The 19,895-nt window shown below is 47.9% G+C and overlaps 1 protein-coding gene across 2 annotated transcripts in view; it reads left to right on the top strand.

Moving 5' to 3' along the window:
• Window positions 1-19,895, top strand: part of ARHGEF15 (Rho guanine nucleotide exchange factor 15) — a 60,845-nt gene that overhangs the window by 18,807 nt on the left and 22,143 nt on the right. For both annotated transcript variants that reach the window (XM_079951546.1, XM_079951545.1), the window contains exon 2: window positions 17,395-17,843. In XM_079951546.1, the coding sequence (XP_079807672.1) occupies window positions 17,444-17,843 (400 nt within the window). In that variant the 5' untranslated portion in view covers window positions 17,395-17,443. The remainder of the gene's footprint in view (window positions 1-17,394; window positions 17,844-19,895) is intronic.

The raw sequence follows: 19,895 nt of genomic DNA, 5'->3' as shown, positions 1-19,895 counted from the left end.
ACTGGGAGCGTGAAAAGTCTTACAGTAATAGGAACGCCCCCACCCTCTCCAGAAATCTGAAGCAGAGGAAAAACTGAAGGGCTGGAATAAATTTGCCCAACCAAAAAGGAACAGCAGTGAAAGGGTCTTCTCCTCCCCCCAAAATTAAAGTAGGCAACAGGGTATGGGGAATAAAATATGTCCAGGGTTAAAGAATGAGTGTTTCTCTCCCTTCTTCCCCCACACTTGCCAATTTCAATGGTTTATTTACAAAGCTGCCTGCTTCATGTGGTCTCAATTTTGAATGATTCATCCGAGCAGTTTGATTTTTCAAATGAGAAAAGAGCCCATTAAACGAACACAATGACAGGACAGACTTTGGTCGCAGACAGGGAGAAAGTACAGTTCAGAGAGTTAAAAAAGGCAGGAATATGTGATGTCATCAAAAAAGAGTGCTTCTGAATACACGCAGAGTTGCCAAATATCTTGCCTTTTTAAACACACACACACACACACACAAATTTGTCCCCAAAAAGTAGAAAGACTTTAAAAGATTACTAAAGTGATAAATTGGTTATTGAAATTTCATGAAAGACAAGCACACACGGATAAAGAGAAAATCAGAGTAATGAAAAAAAGAAGAAAACCCCTATAATAAAATTAAATGAAAAACAGCAACACAACCCCAAGTAGTACTGTAGTTCAGCACATTAGGAGTCTTTGGGTAAAGGTAAAGGACCCCTGACAGTTAAGTCCAGTCACAGACAACTCTGGGGTTGCGGCGCTCATCTCGCTTTTCAGGCCGAGGGAGCCGGCGTTTGTCCGCAGACAATTTTTCCGGGTCATGTGGCCAGCATGATTAAGCCGTTTCTGGCGAAACCAAAGCAGCGCACGGAAACACCATTTACCTTCCCGCAGGAGCAGTACCTATTTATCTACTTGCACTTTGACGTGCTTTTGAACTGCTAGGTTGGCAGGAGCTGGGACCGAACAATGGGAGCTCACCCCATTGCGAGGATTCAAACCGCCGACCTTCTGATTGGCAAGCCCAAGAGGCTCAGTGGTTTAGACCACAGCGCCACCCGCATCCCTAAGGAGTCTTTGATTACAAAGCAAAATAATTTAATTGGAGAAGAGATCGTACTGTGACAAAGACACTTCCAGTGTCTTTCTGGTAGCAGAAAAATTGGGTTTGATTCAGGAGCCCAATTTTACCCAGCATAAGGGATACTGAGTAGTATAACTTCAGCTTTCTCTAGGTTTGATCAAGTTGTGCTCCGTTGGAATAATATAGCTAAATGGACTCTACTCGTGTATTCCTGCTGTAAATAAGGAAGAGCTCTCTATGGGGGCTGATTTTTTTCCACCCTGCTGTAAACTAGGGGGGGATCCTCCTCTGTTAAACCTCTGTCCCACCAGCTCCTTAACCTGGTTTGAACCAGGTGTAATTCTGCTGGAGCCAGGAAGACTGTGTGCACATTACTGTTTATTCTGGCTTCAGTGTGTTGTTCCCACCACTGTTGTTGGAAGCCATGCTCAGTGGTACCTCGGGTTACAGACGCTTCAGGTTACAGACTCTGCTAACCCAGAAATAGTACCTCAGGTTAAGAACTTTGCTTCAGGATGAGAACAGAAATCGTGCGCTGGCGGCATGGTGGCAGTGGGAGGCCCCATTAGCTAAAGTGGTACCTCAGGTTAAGAACAGTTTCAGGTTAAGAACGGACCTCCAGAACGAATTAAGTTCTTAACCCAAGGTACCACTGTACACATGATGTTAGCCGCAGCCGTTCGATGCGTTTCCCTCCAACCAGCTTCCAATTGATCTGAAAACGTAGGCCATGTTCGCTTTGGGGTTAAGCTGATGTCTGTACAGTGGTACCTCGGGTTACATATGCTTCAGGTTACATACACTTCAGGTTACAGACTCCGCTAACCCAGAAATACTACCTTGGGTCAAGAACTTTGCTTCAGGATGAGAACAGAAATTGTGCTCTGGCGGCGTGGCGGCAGGAGGCCTCATTAGCTAAAGTGGCGCTTCAGGTTAAGAACAGTTTCAGGTTAAGAACGGACCTCCGGAACGAATTAAGTACTTAACCTGAGGTACCACTGTACGTTTGAGGCAGCCATTGTACACGAAGAGTGGACAACGCATGCCCAGATGACGGCTTCATAAATTAGGAGTTAGCATGGAATTAGCATGGTGGTTTGCAGGGCTGGGGGAAACCAAACTGCTCATGCGCACTGGATGAAGACATGTCTGCCCCCCTCCCAGTCTGGTGTGCACAGCAGCTTTCAAATGCAGCATGAAACACAGCGGGAGGGAGTGACCTCACTGTGTTTTTGTAGAATCATAGATTTGGAAGGGACCCCAAGGGTCATCTAGTCCAACCCCCTGCAATACAGGAATCTCTGCTAAAGCATCCATGAAAGATGGCCATCTACCAGTGTGTACATAGCCCAACTGTCTGGCTTCTTTTGTTTTAAAGCTGGAGTAACACTTAGTGACCATCAGTGCAATTGACTTTCACTGGGCTCGTTCACCAGAAAACAACTAATATGAGCTCTCCTGAACTAGCGACTTACCCTTTCTTCACTCAGTTGAAATCCTGGGATTTCACCCCTACTACCTCTTTTCGCTCTGGAATGAATCGTAAGGGCCTCTTTGCAATCATTCCTTTTTGGGGCGTGTAAATTTGGAGTAACTCTGAAGGATAATTCCCCACTCACCTCTCCTCTCTCCCTTAACTCAACTGAACTCTACCTGCCTCAGAGGTTCTGTGTGTTTGGCTTTGTGGCCACGATTCTCACTCTGCCTTTCATCTTGGAGTAATTCTAGAATTTGTGGACATCCAGGGAAATGCAAGTACTTGTTCACACAGCATAATTTGCTCCCGCAAGAGATAGTGATGGCTACCAACCTGGATAGCTTTAAAAGAGGATTAGAGGAATTCATGGAGGATCAGACTACCAATGGCTGCTAGTCACAATGACTAAGCTCTACCTCTGTCATTAGAGGAGACCGTATACCTCCGAATACCAGGTTCTGGGAATCACTGGTAGGAAGAGTGCTGTTGCACTTGCGTCTTGCTTGTGGGCTTATTTCCACAGACAGCAGTTTGGCCACTATTGGGCCATTTGCCTGTTCCATCAGCATTCTCCTTATATTCTTAGGAAATCAGAAGTATCTGCTTTGCAGTTGATGAATACCACAGTTTTGTGACTCACCCTGGTGTAAGCCAAGAGTCAATGAGACAGAGTCTGTTCTTCCCCATTTCCTCCTTTCATTTTCAACTTTGGGGTAAACTTTGGTTTTCAAGAAGAAGAAGAAGAAGGAGATCTTTTTGTGGTCTGTGGACAAATCCCTCCCTTTATTCAGCTACTAGGTGTGGGCTGGGAGTGGTTGCAGGAGGCCTGGGGAACCCAATCAGGACAACTTTAAACTAAATACTGAGAGGGAGGGAGACAATATCATAGACGACAGAGTCAAACCTGATATTAGAGATAATACCTTCGTTGATATACAGGGAACTGAGGTGGTACTCCAGAAACCTTCTAAAGAAGGAAGCAGCTGGAGGGGATGGCTTATGGTCTCAGTTGTCTTTATACTAATGCCCAGAGAATGGGAAACAAGCAAGATGAATCTGAGCTCTTAATAGAGGATGGCAAATATGACCTAATAGGCATTACTGTTTAGGGAAGCTTTTAATGTTTGATGTATTATAGTATTTTAATACTTTTTTGGAAGCCACCCAGAATGGCTGGGGAAGCCCAGCCAGATGGGCGGGGTATAAATAAATTATTATTATTATTATTACTGAAACCTGGTGGGATGAGACTCATGACTGGAATGTAGAAATTGAGGGGTATAACCTATTAAAAAGGAATAGACCAAACAGGAAAGTAGAAGTAAAATTGTATGTAAAGGATGTGTACAGTTGTGAAGCAGTGTTAGAAACTGAGATATGAAAGCTGGGAGCTAAATGGCACCTTAAACCTAGGTAATGGGTACAACAACAGAATGTCTAGGCACACTTTTTTGATAGCAAGAATACAAAGCTGAAAATGAAAATGAAAACTGCAGCTAAAATCTTATATTCATTTCTCACATTGTCTAGTCCTCATTGGAAGACTGCAAAAAACAAAGTCAGGCTTTCCTTGTCTGCCCCCCTAATATTCTTAAGAGAATCTCTTCTCCAGTCTTCAGAGAGTGACTGGAAGTGGAGAGGCAGCAAAAGGTCCTCCTTTCCTTGCACTCTGCAGTTTTAATCTGAAATCTTAGGCGCAGTACTGCACCCAGAGCTCAGAAACGGCTCACGCTAATGAAATTCCTTGTCACAAAATGTGCCTAGAACAATGGGAGTTTTGAACGCTGTTGTGAAGAGATCCATGAGGAGCTGGCAAATGTGGATGAAGTAACTGTTAAGTGGATTTGTAGCTGGTTGACTGAACCCAAAGAGTGCTCACTAATGGTTTTTCATCATCCTGGGAAAAAGTGAGAAGTGGGGTGTCGCAGGGTTCTGTCTTGGGACCATTTATAAATGACTTGGCTGAGGGAATTGAGGGGATTTGCAGATGACACCAAACTGGGAGGGGTAGCTAATGCCTCAGGAGACAGAATCAGGACTCAAGATGACCCTAACAGATTGTAAAACTGGACCCAAACTAACAAAATAAATTCCAATAGTTCACAGTTCAGGAGTACACTTGAAACTGGCATTGCTCTGGATTGACAAGTGGCAATAGCTTTGGTCAAGAGTCTATGAGTGTGCAGGTTCTGCTGATGTGCTGGCATCATGGCAGATTTTGTCACAATTATGTATGCTGGTGAATCACACTGCCTAGGTAGATTTTTCAGGCCCTTGTCTGTATCTTTAGATGCCAGATAAAAACTTTATTGTTTTAATGGGCTTTTCAGTGTCACACTTTCAGAGAATTTGTTAGAGGCCTAAACAATATAAGGATTAGTAGTGGGGTTGCTGTGCAAAATCTGCCAGAAGCTGAGATGCTGTTTTGCAAATAACAGGTCGCTAGCCCTCATTGATCATGGAAATAAAACTTGTTTGTTTGTTTTAAACCTGATGACAGTTTCATTTTGGTTCTTAGCTGCCTTGCCCTATTTGGGTTCAGAAAGGTGTGGTATTGATATTGCAGTCAGTAACTTGTCCATGGAACTCATTGCCACTGATGGGCAGGGGGACGTGGCTCAGTTCTGTTGGGTTGGTGAAGCAGACCCCTGCAGAGAGCATGATCGAAGTTTCTGCTCATCGGTTGGTAAGTGGAGAGTTCAGTCCTGCTTCACAAGTACTCTCTGTGCAAGAAATTCTGTGCTGAAGCAGACCCCACCTCTGCAGGTGACAGGTCCGCCCACCTACCGGTCACCTGATGTCGTCATGACGCCAGATGATTGATAAGTGCTCTACCCACTTGTCAAAGTTATATTCCAGGGTAGAGGAAGATAAAGATCTGGCCTGCTGGGCCAAAAATCTGTGCCCCCCCCCCCAATATATCAGATAAGCACCTATGATTGCATAGATACTGGCTCCTGTTTTTCAATTGAGAGAGAAGTGTATTCTGCAAATCCTGAGGGACTCTCTTTTCTTCTTTATTGCTTTACCTTGAGTAATACTAGTGGCTGAGTGGCACTAATAAATACGGGTTTAGGATGCTCTGCTCCTGGCTTTAGTAAGGCCCAGACTCGCAACTAGCAGATGCACAGTGTTTGCAGGTGATGGATTTTCCCATCATGCCTTGCTTCTAAACCTGCATGTGGCTTCTTGTTGGCTATTGTTGGAAGAAAGGCGATTAAGTGCATGGCAGCTCTTTCATAACGGCCTTAGGTCATGTCGGGAAACGCTGGAAATCCAGGATGCCCATTTTAAGAGCATTGTGTGGGCTTTTAAAGGGCTTTAACGTGTTTTACTGAGCGGACCACATCTGGGAAGTGGCCAGAACCACTTGCCTCAGACGGGTTTGATGCTGACAGATAATTTTAAAGCAGCTGACTTTTTAGCTGGCGTTGTGCTCTGAACACACACACACGCACACATTAAGTTTTGTTGGGGTAACACATGCAGTAAAATGAGTGGATTATACCAGTTTAGGCTGCAAGCGGGGAGGATTCCCTTTTTCTTTTTTTAAAATGCTTCCCTGGATTTAAGAAAACCCAACAAACCACACACTCAGCACATCTGCATGCAAGTGGAAAAATAGTGTAGCTGGGAAAGCTGGAGTCTGGAACATTTCTCACTGCTATCCTAGGCTTTTTGTTTTTTAAAATAGCAGATTGGTGTGTGTTTTTTTATAATGTGGACTCCCACCTCCCTCAGCAACCAACCCCTCCTCTTCACCTGCAGGCTAAGGTGGCACAGTCTGTTCTACCACCTCGCTCCACTGCTTGTGGAGAAAGTTGTTTCTTTCGCATTACATTTATTCCAAATTAGCGAAAGCAGGTGAACTGGTTGTTCCAGATTGAAAGTAATGTGCTGTGATGCGTGCATCTGCATGTATATAATCACTCAGAACAGTATTTTTTTTAAGTGAGGCGACCACAGCCGTATATGGAATTTGGGTCATAGAATAAGAGAATTGTAGAGTTGTAAGGGACCTTCCTGCAGTGCAGGAATATGCAGCTCACCTGTACAGGGATTGAACCCGCGACCAATGGTGTTACCAGCATCACACTCTAGCCAACTGAGCTATACGGTGGACGCTCGGGTTGTGAACGTGATCTGTGCGGGAAGCATGTTCGCAACCCGCAGCGCCGCATCTGCGCATGTGTGGGTTGCAATCCGGCGCTTCTGCGCATGTGCAAAGCGCGATTTAGCGCTTCTGCGCATGCTCAACTGCTGAAACCCGGAAGTAACCCGTAATGGTATTTCCGGGTTTGGCAGGTCCGTAACCTGAAAAAACGCAACTTGAAGCATCTGTTTGACTATATATGACAGATAGATTTGTATGCAGGAAAAAAAATCTAGTTTAGCAGGGGCAAAGAACAGGGGATGTAGGACTTTTTGTTGGGAAAATTGCACCGGGGGGGGGGGAGGAGTTGCTGCTCTCCCACACCCTGGTATAAAAAGCACAGCTTTTGCGCATAGATGGCCCTTTAGAAATGATAAGAAAACAACACTCTGGCAGTGCTGGCCGAACAACTGTTGCCCCGTCCCTGGCTGTTCCTTTTTTCCAAGCATTTCCTTTCCTCTGCAGTGAGAGGATGCTAACTAAAACCTCCTCGTTTCCTGCGTCCGGAAAGACGCATTTCCCTTCTCCATGGAAAAGGGTTGGAAAAGGGTAGGATCCATGAAGGGGCTGTGGCTTGGAAGAGCCAAGTCGCATCTGCAGGGAGCCTGTCTGCAGTTTCTCCAATAAGTCCTTGATTGTACCCAGGTACGGATTCACCTCTTGGCTTTGCCTACCCTTTCTGATTCCTCCCTGGTGTTTTATCTGGTGGCTCCAAATTGTTGTAGAAGCCTGGGCTGCAGCGCAGTGTGCCTGTACGGCCCTGAATAATGAGGACTAGTAACTTGTTATCTGAAAAACGGTATCTTTTAGTCTGGCATTCTGTGCAAAAGCCCCACCCCACGACCGTTGCTTGTGTCTTGAGCCTCTGATCAAAATGTAGAATCCTGCACCTGTGCTTTGCTTCTGGGAGGGAGGTGCCTGCCCCTGCATTTTGCAATTGCCAGTGATTTAACATTTTCACAGATAATACCAATTTGTGATATTTTTTTCCATGTAAAGTTATCTGGAGTGCCAGTGGGGGTGGAAAGGGGTGCCAGTGGGGCGTGTTCGTTTCATTTATGTGGAGGTTTATTTCAAGCTGCTCAGGGAAGGGTATATGTTGCTCTGCTTACTTGGCTACTTTATTCTTAACAACAACCCAGTGAGGTAGGCGAGGCTGAAAGAGAGGGGCTAGCACAAAGTCCACCAGTGAACCTCTTGTCTTGACTGACTTGGAATTTGAACCTGGGTCTCCTCAGTCCCAAGCTGCATGAGGAGCAGGAATTCAATAGGCAAAGTTTCTTACCGCATAGCATGTGGTTTGGACTTAGGTGAATATTGCAGCAGGTTTCTTGAAGGAGGAACATTGTGTATAGCAGGGGTGGGGAATCTAAGGCCCTGGGGCCAGACCTCTCACATCTTTTAGGCTGCTCCTCAGGACCCTTTCCCAGCCACACTCTCTCCTGGTCCTTCTTCAAATCCTCCTCTGGTGTTTTTGCCTGACTGAGATGTGCTCTTGAACTATGAAAATTCCACTTGCTTTTCTAGATACAGGCTAGAGATGGGTATGGGAATGTGTTTAGTAAGCAGCTGACCATACAAAGGCAAAATTAACTTTCGTTCCTCTGCCCGCCTTTGCCTCTGACCCTGCCCATCCCTGACGTGTGGCCCCCAGAAAGTTTTCCAGAGGGAAGGCGGCCCTCAGGCTTTGGGTTGAGCTTCCATTTTGATATTTTGAGGATCTATCCCATTCTCAGCTTGCCCCACTTTTAGGAGCTGCTGCCTTCTGGAGTGTGAACCTCCAGGGAGCTGTCACCTAAACAAGCCCTTGTCACTGCAGAGCTGGCTAGATCACTCCAGGTTTCTAGGGCATAGCCCAGATTTGAGGAGGGCGGAGGGCCTGCTTGCATCGGTTGAAGAATGGCTGTGGGATGTTGTCGGATGAGGGTTGTCTCTGCTAATTGAGGACGCTGGACTTAAGAGTGTCATAAACACACACACACACATGTTGTCATGCATTCTACTTGTAGGAAGGATGCCTGAACTGACTCTCCCTGTCCAGAGAATCTATGAACATGCCTAGAATTCATTAGGAAGCTGTATTATACTGAGTCATGCCAGTGGCTCATCTGGCTTAATATTGTCTACACTGATTGGCAGAAGATTGTTTTCAGGCAGTGCGGTAAGAAACTTTGCCTATTGAACCTGGAGATGCTAGGGATTGAATCTGGGAGTTTTAGCATGCTCTGCCTCTGAGTTTCCCCCTTCTCAGAACAAAAGTGCTGCTGTCCAAATAGGGACTTGTTCCCTCAGTTTTAAAAGTCTGAATCTCTGCCCATGTTGCTTTATTTTCTTCTCCTTCGGAAAGCAGGACTCTGGTATTTAATGTTTAAAATGAGAGGTGTTGGGGTTTACACCCCATAATTGATTATGATTACGTTCTACTACAGTACAGTGGTACCTTGGGTTACAGACACTTCAGGTTACAGACACTTCAGGTTACAGACTCTGCTAACCCAGAAATAGTACCTTGGGTTAAGGACTTTTCTTCAGCATGAGAATAGAAATCGTGCAGCGGCAGCAGTGGGAGGCCCCATTAGCTAAAGTGGTGCTTCAGGTTAAGAACAGTTTTAGGTGAAGAACGGACCTCCAGAATGAATTAAGTTCTTAACCCGAGGTACGACAGTAGCTAGTCTTAGAGACTGTTCCCAAAAGCCTGCTGTGTTGTCTGTAGACGGCACAGTTTTGGCTACCTAAGGATCTTCACAGTTTGCTTTCAGTATATGGGATAATCATTATTATTTCTCATGGGCCAGGATGAGTTCCACCATTCGAAATAGGGTTCTGAGTATGACTGGCCTGCTTAGAGATAATTTGAGAATTGTGTAGAAGCTGTTAAGTGTATGGTGGGGGCCAGCACCCCAGAAACGTTTTCCGTTGTTCTTGAGGAAAGAGAAGCCTTTTTTATTGAATGCTTTCCCTCTCTCCACTCCCAAAACATGGCTGTGTCTCTCCTGGGAGCCTGGAATTGGGGGGGGGGGGAAGCTGCCATTGAAATGCTGAAGATCAGCTGCAAGGCAGGCAGATTTGCAGCCTGTCAAGGGAGAGGAGGGAACTATAGCTGGGAGGCGCCTGGCTCCGGCCTTCCCCGGGGGACGTTGGCGTGCGGCCGGTTGGCGTTGGATATGTGCTGCTCCTCAGCTGGTCATGCATGCTCTGCCTTCCCTCCCTGTCATCGATATGATGAGCGTGTGGGGAGTGTAAGGAGGGGCTGAGAACGAGAGTTTTTGGACAGGATCAAGATGGAGGCTTTTCTGGCCAAGGGGGTGGAGAGAGAAGGAGGAAGGAGGCTCTGCAGAAGAGGATGGGGGCAGAATAGCCTCTCACTCCACCCCAGCAAAGCTCCTGTGCACTAAATGACTGCAAAAACTGCAGGCAGGAATTCAACAGGTGTGGAGGGAGCTTTCCTGTTGAATTTCTGGCCCCTCGTTGTGGCTGCAAAGGCTTGAGAGGCTTAGGTGGGGGGCAAGCTGTAAGGTACCGGCTACGGGGTTGCTTTTATTGAATGCTTTCCCTCTCTCCACTCCCAAAACATGGCTGTGTCTCTCCTGGGAGCCTGGAATTGGGGGGGGGGGGGAAGCTGCCATTGAAATGCTGAAGATCAGCTGCAAGGCAGGCAGATTTGCAGCCTGTCAAGGGAGAGGAGGGAACTATAGCTGGGAGGCGCCTGGCTCCGGCCTTCCCCGGGGGACGTTGGCGTGCGGCCGGTTGGCGTTGGATATGTGCTGCTCCTCAGCTGGTCATGCATGCTCTGCCTTCCCTCCCTGTCATCGATATGATGAGCGTGTGGGGAGTGTAAGGAGGGGCTGAGAACGAGAGTTTTTGGACAGGATCAAGATGGAGGCTTTTCTGGCCAAGGGGGTGGAGAGAGAAGGAGGAAGGAGGCTCTGCAGAAGAGGATGGGGGCAGAATAGCCTCTCACTCCACCCCAGCAAAGCTCCTGTGCACTAAATGACTGCAAAAACTGCAGGCAGGAATTCAACAGGTGTGGAGGGAGCTTTCCTGTTGAATTTCTGGCCCCTCGTTGTGGCTGCAAAGGCTTGAGAGGCTTAGGTGGGGGGCAAGCTGTAAGGTACCGGCTACGGGGTTGCTGTAGCAACCGCTGCACTCTTGCGGCCTACGCTCCTGCTGCTAAAGGGAGAGGCCTGCTCTTCTTCCCGAATGGTAATGAAGGAGGCAAATAAAGCAGGTGCTCTTTGAACAGAGAAGCAGAAGGGGGAACGTTTCCTTTCCTACTTCTGCCCCCCACCCCCACTCCGTGGCTTGTACAGGTTCAAGCCTAGACACAGCCTAAAGGGAATCTCAAAAAGATGTGAAGATGAAGCTCTGGCTTTGGGGAAGGCAGTCACGTGGTTTTCAGGGCAGACAGTCTCTCTGCAACCTTTCAGTCCACACTCAGTGCTTTAGATTGTAAAGCAGGAACCATGAACCTTTTATTTCAGCTCGAGGGCCACATTCCCTTCTGCATGAACCTCCTGAGGGCCACCAGTCCAGGGTAAGGCAGAGCTTAAGGCAGAAGGTGACAGAGCAACAAAGGTAAAATTTACCTTTGTTACAGGAGGCTAGTTTCTACATACACTCACACACTCCTCCATTATCCTCCATCCAGCATTATTAGAAAACTTGGATGCATGTAAGGCAAAAACACTCTGGGGTGTGTGAACCTGGGTTTTGCCTGGGGAGAGCTATGAGGGCCGGATAAAGACCTGGGGGGGGGGCACATTCAGCCCCTAGGCCCGAAGTTCCCGACTTCCTCTGCAATCTTATAGTGCTGCCCAGAGGGTGTTTGTGGTTGGTCACAGAGAGAACAAGAGAGGCCCGCAACTGAATCATAGAATTGTAGAGCTGTAAGGGACACCAAGGGTCATCTAGTCCAGCCCCCTGCAATGCAGGAATGAGAAAGAGCAGAGCAGGCTGCTTTGAACCCGCCCTTGCTCACCCACAGACTGGAGTGCTCCTAGTTCAGGGAGCCAGACAGTCCTTCCCTCTTCCAGGATACTCCATTCCATTCCTGCTCCCTCCCTCCCATGATTTTCTCTCTCTTTTCTCTTCCCTTTAGTCCACACACAGAGGACTGATTTTTATTTTCATATGTATGAAAATATACAATTGGGGGGTGGTATAGGGGAGGCCACGTTTTTGGGCCAATTGGGGAGAGGAGCTGTATTCAGAGGGGGGGTTCAACCTGAGCGACATTTTCTCAGCCTCTTGGAGCTGCTGGGGCTAAAGGTTTCTGGCATTTGATTTTAGGGCCCAATAGAAGCAGCAGGCCAAGCAAGGACTTTACACTGGCCGTGTTTCGGTTTGACGGCCGCCGGTTGCCGACCAATACCCCTCCAAACACACACACATCCTTTCTCTACAGGCCCATCCCCTTGCTTTCTTCCTTTGCCTCCCTTGCTGTTCTATTTCCTGACAGGCACAAAGCCTGACTTTCTCTACCCACATGGCGGGCCTAAAATACCCAGCAGCTGATATCCTTGCAACTGTCTCCTGAGAGACAGCTGTCCCAAATTCATTCCTGCCTCCTCGCCACCCCACCTCCCCGTCGCCAGTCCACCGCCATGCATGTATGTGTGTGCATGTTTGCATGTGTTCAGCGGCCCCTCTTCTGCTTGGCCGTGGTTTCGCAGCCGTCAGGTATGGGAACAGGTAAGATGAGGCTATGAGAACAGACTGGAAGTCTGAAGCCTGCAGAGGAAGAGCATTGTGTGTGTTGTATGTGCGTGCTGGGGGATGTTCGAGGGTGTGTCCCTGTGTGGCAGGGTTTGGAATCGAGATCTAGGCCAATTTTTTAAAAAAGGAACAGTCAGCCTGGGAATTAAATCTGCTGGGATGCAGGGAGGGGGGATTTTAGAGGGGACGACTGGCACATTCTTTCCTGCCCTGCCCAGTTTTTGATCCAGGAGAGTTTATATGCAGCTGATAAGGGCACTCGCTTGGGCTCAGAAGTAAATAGAAGCTGTGGCATTGGATTTGAAATGAAGGGAATCTATACAGGGATATGTGCTCTCCGTAATGGTTCTCTCTGCCCCCCTCCACAATCTTCACTGAGGAATGCTAAAGTATTTTAGTGGAGTGATGCAAGCTTACAGCAGTTGCACTAATAGTTTCTTTGGCATAGTTTTTGTTACCACTTCTTGGAGGGGGAGGGTTGAGCTATTCTGCCCTTGCTTGGCATCCTGACCATATAAACACTCATGCATTGAGTGCCCACTCCTGTATAACTTGAGATTTCACCAGTCCCTATATTCCTCCCCCCCCCCCAGGTATCTTTTGGAAATCATAAGGGCTACAAACTTGATGTGTTTTTGTGTGTGAGTGTGTGTGAGAGAGGGAGGGAGGGAGATTCTCATGGAAACACAGAAGTATGGAAGATTCACTCGATTGTGGGATGTTTTGGGTATGTTTTTGTGCTGGAGGCAGGGGCAGGGACTGAAGTGGGTGTCACGGTCCCTTTGGGTCAAGTAGCAACTGCTGTTTTGTGAGTTCCTTTAGAGAATCAGAAAAGCCCTGGAGGAAAAAAAGGGCTACAATTTTTACTTGTCGGACGGCGGTGGGGGTGGTTTTGGTGGAATAGCAGCTTTGAGTGGGCAGGAAAGGTTTGGCCGGAAAATGGCTCCAAGTGGAAAATCAAATACTCCTTCCCTTCCCACGGTCCCAGTAAGGACCAGAGTCTACTTCACTACCACCACTGTAGCTAGTTTTGGTTGGCATGTCATTATGCCATGCAGGAGTACTCCTTCAGATGCTGTTGGACTACAACTCCCATAATCCCTGACTATCAGCCATGTAGGCTGGAGATGATGGGAGTTGTATTCAGTTCTATCTGGGCAGGGGCATCATGCTGGCCACTGCTGATGCAACTACAATGCATAGCCTGGTCATTTTCTTATTTATTTATTTATTGCATTTATATCCCACCTTTTTCCTCTAAGGAGCTCAAGGCATACATAGTTCTCCTCCTCCTCATTTACCGTATTTTTCGCCCTATAGGACACACCTTTTCCCCCTACAAAAATGGAGGGGAAATGTGTGTGCGTCCTATGGGGCAAATGCAGGCTCTCGCTCTCCAGGCTTCAGGAAGCTATCCGCAAGCCGTGGGAGCCTGCGGGAGTTCCCGCCGGGCTCCCAAGGCTTGTGGACAGCAGCCTGCAACCCGAAACCTGGGGAGCACAGCGGAGCCTGGGGGGGGGAATATTTTTTTTCCTTTATCCCCCCCCAAAAAAAACAACAACCTAGGTGCGCCCTATGGGCTGGTGCACCCTATAGGGCGAAAAATATGGTAATCTCCACAACAACCCTTGTAAATTGGATTAGACCGAGAGGCAGTGACGGGCCCAGGGTCACCCGGTGAGCTTCATGGCTGAGTGGGGATTTGAACCCTGTTCTGCGAAATCCTAGTCAGACAAGGGCTCTTCGAAGTTGGGCTTTGTTTTTGTGGGTTGTATTCTGCAACACATACCACTGGTGCAATATTAGTGCATGAGCGGTGGATTTATTCTGGACCATTCTCCATAAGAACCTGCTGTGTGTCTGCACGTCATTCCACTTTATGAGTTATTCTGCGATTCTTGCCTCGTGCTTTTTGACTTTATTGCCGCCTAGAAGCCTGCACTTCTGTGCACTTGGCCACTGTGAAAGCAGGATGCTGGACTAGCTAGGCCATTGGCCTGATCCTGCAAGCACATCTTATGTTTGCTCTTGCTCCATAGAGCAATGAAAGGAGGGCCAAAATATAAAACCAGAGCATTTGCAGTATGAAAAGCTGCAGGGTTTCACCAAGATGCACTGAAGTCGTATCTCTGCCCTGAAACCTCTGCAGCCACAAAACAGGGTCACGTATAAACTCTCCAAGCGCAAAATGTCAAGAACGCGCAATAAAATGGATGTCTGATCTTTTCCATGCTCCTGTTTTACCTAAAATAGGTGGAGTTGCCATCCCCCTTTGCTGCTTGCCTCAGGGTCAGACTGACAGCCTCCCCTCCTCCATTTCCTATGACTTGCCTCCTATTTTGTCTCCAAGTTCCTTGGGCAGCCTCTGGCCAGGCTGAGCAGCCATGTTGCGGTCAACTTCCCCAGCTGGAAGAACGAGAGCCACACCCGGGAGTGCGCTAGCCTGGCTGGAGGGCCTGTTCTGGCAGCTGGCCCTTAAAGGGGGGGGGGTTAGCATTTAGAGACGGCTGGGCTGCCTCGTGTTTCAGCTCCCCAGAGGGCAGGATGCTCTGCCTGCGTGCAGAGCAGAAACGAACGAGGTTGTGGAGGCCCAGTCCAAGCGATAGATGACGACAGGGCTTTGGGCAAGCGCTGCCAAGACCTCGCGTATGACTCTGGAATGCTTCCGGAAGGAAGCCTGATTCAACCGGACGCCCAGAACTTTTATCCTGAACCGGGGTTGAGGGGGTGTTGACACAACCCATCCTTTAAGCTGCTGCTTTGCCTACAGGGCTCTTGCCTCAGCCTCCCATGAGCGAAAAGCTGTAGCTCCGTGGCTGAGCACGTGCTTGTCGTGCCAACGACACCCGTTTCAACCCCTGGACTTGAGAAAGGCCCTGGTCCAAAACACTGGAGAGAGTTGCTGTCCGTCTGTGTGGGAACAGGGGCAGTCAACATAGTGTCCTCTGGATGTTGAGGACTACCACTCCTATCAGCCCCTGCAAGTGTGATAAGTGGTCAGGGATCATGGGTTTTGTAGTCCAGCAATGAACAGGAGGGCAACATCTTTGCCACACCAAGTGTGCACACTCCCAGTTGCTTTGCATCCAGTGTATTCCCATTGGTGGTTTGGAAAGTGATGTTAGCCGCAATCCATATCTATCCTATTGTTTCTTATGAAATAGTGTGTTTCCCCTCCAAAAGCAGCTTCAATCCGAATTGAGGAAAAGAGCTACCTAGCTGTATGTGTACACAGCCAGTATGATTCAGTGATAAAGCAACTTCCCATGAATATATACTGCTAGTAGCCTTTGTGGGACAGTGTAAATTGGGGCTGGTAGACCAGTATGTGCCCCCTCCTTCCCCAAGGGGTCCAGGGCCCCTCCAGCTTCTTAAACTTAGCCTTGACCCATGCCTGTATTAAACAGAATGATGTGACTGAGTCACGAGATGGTGTAATGGACTGTGCTGGCTACAATTGCAAGTGAAATGGGATACCATTTGTGAATCCTTCCCTTATGCTAAAACAAACAAGCACTTTCTGCAAATAAAATAATGTGTGTGCATCGGGGACAAAGGCTCCATTCTAGCCTGTTTCTGACTTTGCTAATTCTGCCTTTTGCAGAGAGGCTTTTGAAAAAAACAACACGAGAGAGCATTAAAAAAGCGATTGCCTCCTTCCGTCTTAAGTGGCACAGTCTATTCTACTGTTGTTTCAGAAGGGTCCCCACTCTCTATATACAACCAGCTGACACTGCCTTCTACAGAGTTACCTTCTACAGAGTTACTCCATTGGTCCATCCAACTCAATATTGTCTACTCTGACTTGACATCAGCTGTCTGTCGTATCAGGACATTCCCAGCCATACCTGGGGAAGCCGAGGATTGAACCTGGAACCTTCTGAGTGCAAAACAGGGGCTCAGCTGCTGAGCTACCACCCTCCTTAAGTGATAGAGCAGGCTGAGCCACTTTTGATGGTGGGGATCCAGTCTTTTGAATGCTTTATGAGCAAAACACACAAGACTTTGCAGCAAACATAGGATGAGCACGTCAGGGAGTGGTCTGAAAGTGGTCAATGGCTTCAAGTTACAAGAAAGGAGATTCTGACTAAACATCAGGAGGACCTTTCTGACAGCAAGAGCTGTTCAACAGTAGAATGGGCTCCCTCAGGAGGTGGTGGATTTTCCTTCCCTGGAGGCTTTTAAGCAGAGGTTGTATGGCCATCTGTCCTGGAAGCTTTAGCTGAGATTCCTACATTACAGAGGGTTGCCCTAGATGATTGTTCCAAATGTACAGTTCTATGATTTCATTCGCTTAATGTGAGGAAGCATTTTAAAAAATGCAAGTTGCCCTCGGGCAGCCTGTCAGGCTGAAAAATGTTCCCTCACCCCTGCCTTTATTATTATTTTACTGTTGTTAGCCGCTCTGAGCCCGGCTTCGGCTGGGGAGGGCGGGATATACCACATTTTTCGCTCTATCAGACACACTTTTTTTTCCAAAAATTAAGGGGAAATGTGTGTGCGTCTTATGGAGCGAATGCAGGCTTCATGGCTTCAGCGAAAGCAACGCGAAGCCTCTGGAGTGCAACAGGAGTGCTCCCGCTGTGCTCCGGAGGCTTTGTGTGGCTTTTGCTGAAGCCAGGAGAGCAAGAGGGGTTGGTGCGCACCAATCCCTCTTGCTCTCCTGGCTTCGCTTTGCTGGAGAGGCGCTGCGCAGCTTTCCTTCTCTGCGCAGCGCCCCTTCAGCGAAGCGGGAGGAGAAATGGAAGGGGCTCCGTTTCTCCTGCCGCTTCGCTGAAGGGGCGCTGTGCAGAGAGGGAGAATTTTCTTGTTTTTCCCCTCTAAGACTAGGTGCGTCTTATGGCCGGGTGCGTCCTATAGAGCAAAAAATATGGTAAATAAAATTCTGTTATTTGTTATTATTTAGGCTTCTGCTTGATTGTGTCTGCCTCTCGCTCTCCCTCCGCCCCCCCCCCCCCCCAGGAAATGAAGTCGTGGCGGCAGCGCTGCGGATGACCCACCCGCTGTGAAGATGTCCTCCATGGACCCTCTGCCTCCGGCGACCCCTCCGACCCAGAAACCCACGCGCATCATTAAGCCCCGCCCACCCACCAGGCCACGACCGTACTTGCCCCCCAGGCCGGACTCTGCCAGGCTGAGCCGTGGACCAACCCCACCTTTGCCCCCAGAGGGCTCCTCAACTGAGGCTGCCAGCGATGGATCCTCTAGGTCGGCTGATCCCCCCTGCAGCCAACAGCAGCAGCTCCACAAGCTGCAGAACTCTGGTGCCGTTCGTAAAATCGTCGTGCGCTTCAGCCACACGGAGAAAGAAGAGGCTGGGAAGCCGGCTCAGCCTGCTGTGAACTGCAGCCAGGTGCCTGTCGCCGAGAATGGGGAAGAGAAGATATCGGAGGGGAAGGAGGGGCAGTTGGGTAAGTGAACTTGGCTATAAGGCTATGTGGCTGTTTGTGGCTTCCTTCCCTATTATCGCATTGGCCTGAATATAAGCCTCACTTTTTTTTTCCAAATTCTGACCATGAAAAGTGTGGCTTAAATTTGCTACCTTACAAAAATTGGCTTTTACAATATTGCTGCTGAAACAGACATATGGGTGTGAGTGCCTGTGGAATTTTAAGGGAGCGGCTTATATTCGGGTACAGCGGTACCTCAGGTTACAGACACTTCAGGTTACAGACTCCGCTAACCCAGAAATAGTACCTCAGATTAAGAACTTTGCTTCAGGATGAGAACAGAAATCGTGCCCTGGCAGTGCAGTGGCAGCGGGAGGCCCCATTAGCTAAAGTGGTACCTCAGGTTAAGAACAGTTTCAGGTTAAGAACGGACCTCCAGAATGAATTAAGTTCTTGACCCGAAGTACCACTGTATTGTCTTTTTTTCTCCCCCCCCCCCTTGAATTTTAAAGGTGCGGCTTATATTCGGGTGCGGCTTATATTCAGGCCAATTCGGTATTAAAATATTTATAGATCACACTCATTAGAAAATGCAGAAAGGCAGTATACAACATACAGAACTCAAAGTAAGGTAAATAAAAATGTCTTTGGCTGGAAGGTAACCTCTGGCCCTGCAGGCCTTGGGATGCTTCGAAAGCCATGTGCATCCCGAGCTGGAATCTCTGCCCCAAGTAATGGTGAATTGTTTTGTTTCTTGTATAAATTGTGCATGCAAAGCGTGTTTGCATACCAGCCCAGGCTGGTCCATTAGGCTGAATGGGGCACTGCCTTGCCAACTTCATTCTGTCCTCAACCAGCCCTCTGTCCTTAACAACCAGTGCAGCAACAGCCTTAGCTGTTGAATTTCTCCTCTTCAGTGTCAGTATTGCCCTTGCAGGGAGGTGTGATGGGGACACAAGTAAAATAGGCTTCATTCACACAACAGTTTGTTCCGTTTCCTTAGCTCAGAGCTTTCCAAACTGTGTGTCGCGAGATGTTAGTGTGTCGGCTGCGGTGTGTAGGTGTGTTGTGCGAATTATCCTGGTGCTCCTCCTGGGACTGGAAAGGGGTTAGTTTAACCTCCAGTTTGCTAGTAAAACCGAATTACAGTCTCGTGCAATGATGCATGTCTAAAACGTGTGTCACCAGCGTGAAAAGTTGGGAAAGCTCTGTCCTAGCTGTTAATTTCCACACTCTACTTGAGCTTTCCAAATTCCGCGATCCCTGTTTGTAGGATCCCTGGGGTTGCGGCACTCATCTCGCTTTATTGGCTGAGGGAGCTGGCTTCCAATTCTGCCCCCCCCATTCCTGTACTACTTCTATCTTTGAGCCTCAGTGCATGGTAATATCTAAAGCAGTATCCCTTTGCACGGCAGAGGCTCTGTCTTATCTTCGACAAGGCCTCCAGTGTTGCTTCTCTTCTCTTTTTTTAAATTTATGTACAGTGGTGCCTCGCAAGACGAAATTAATTCATTCTGCGAGTTGCTTCGTCTTGCGATTTTTTCGTCTTGCGGAGCGCGGATTCCCCGGGTATTAACGGCTTTAAGAAAAAGGAAGCAAACCCGCAAGACGTTTTCGTCTTGCGAAGCAAGCCCATAGGGAAGTTCGTCTTGCGAAGCACCTCAAAAAACGGAAAACTCTTTCGTCTAGCGAGTTTTTCGTCTTGCGAGGCATTCGTCTTGCGGGGGCACCACTGTATTTGGCTTTTTCAGATTAAAATTTTACAATCACATATCCAACATACAACACAAAAACAAGATTCCAAAGAATCTCCTGGACTCCCCAGCTCCCCTTTGGGGTCCTATTATTAGCCATTTCCTCCTGCATCTTTTATGATAATCCAAATCTTTTACATCTCCATTGTTTCCAAAATTCACCATTAAACTACAAGTGTTATTCCCATCCTACTAACGATTTTAGCTGTTTACAGTGGTTTTTAAGACAAATTATAAATTTCCCCCATGCCTTATTAAAAATTTGGTCTTCCTGATTTCCGACGGTTCCGGTCATTTTAGCCATTTTGGCGTAATCCGT

This window comes from Podarcis cretensis (genome assembly GCF_951804945.1).
Source record: "Podarcis cretensis genome assembly, chromosome: 13".
Taxonomy (NCBI): domain Eukaryota; kingdom Metazoa; phylum Chordata; class Lepidosauria; order Squamata; family Lacertidae; genus Podarcis; species Podarcis cretensis.
This window is presented reverse-complemented; position numbering and strand designations above follow the sequence as displayed.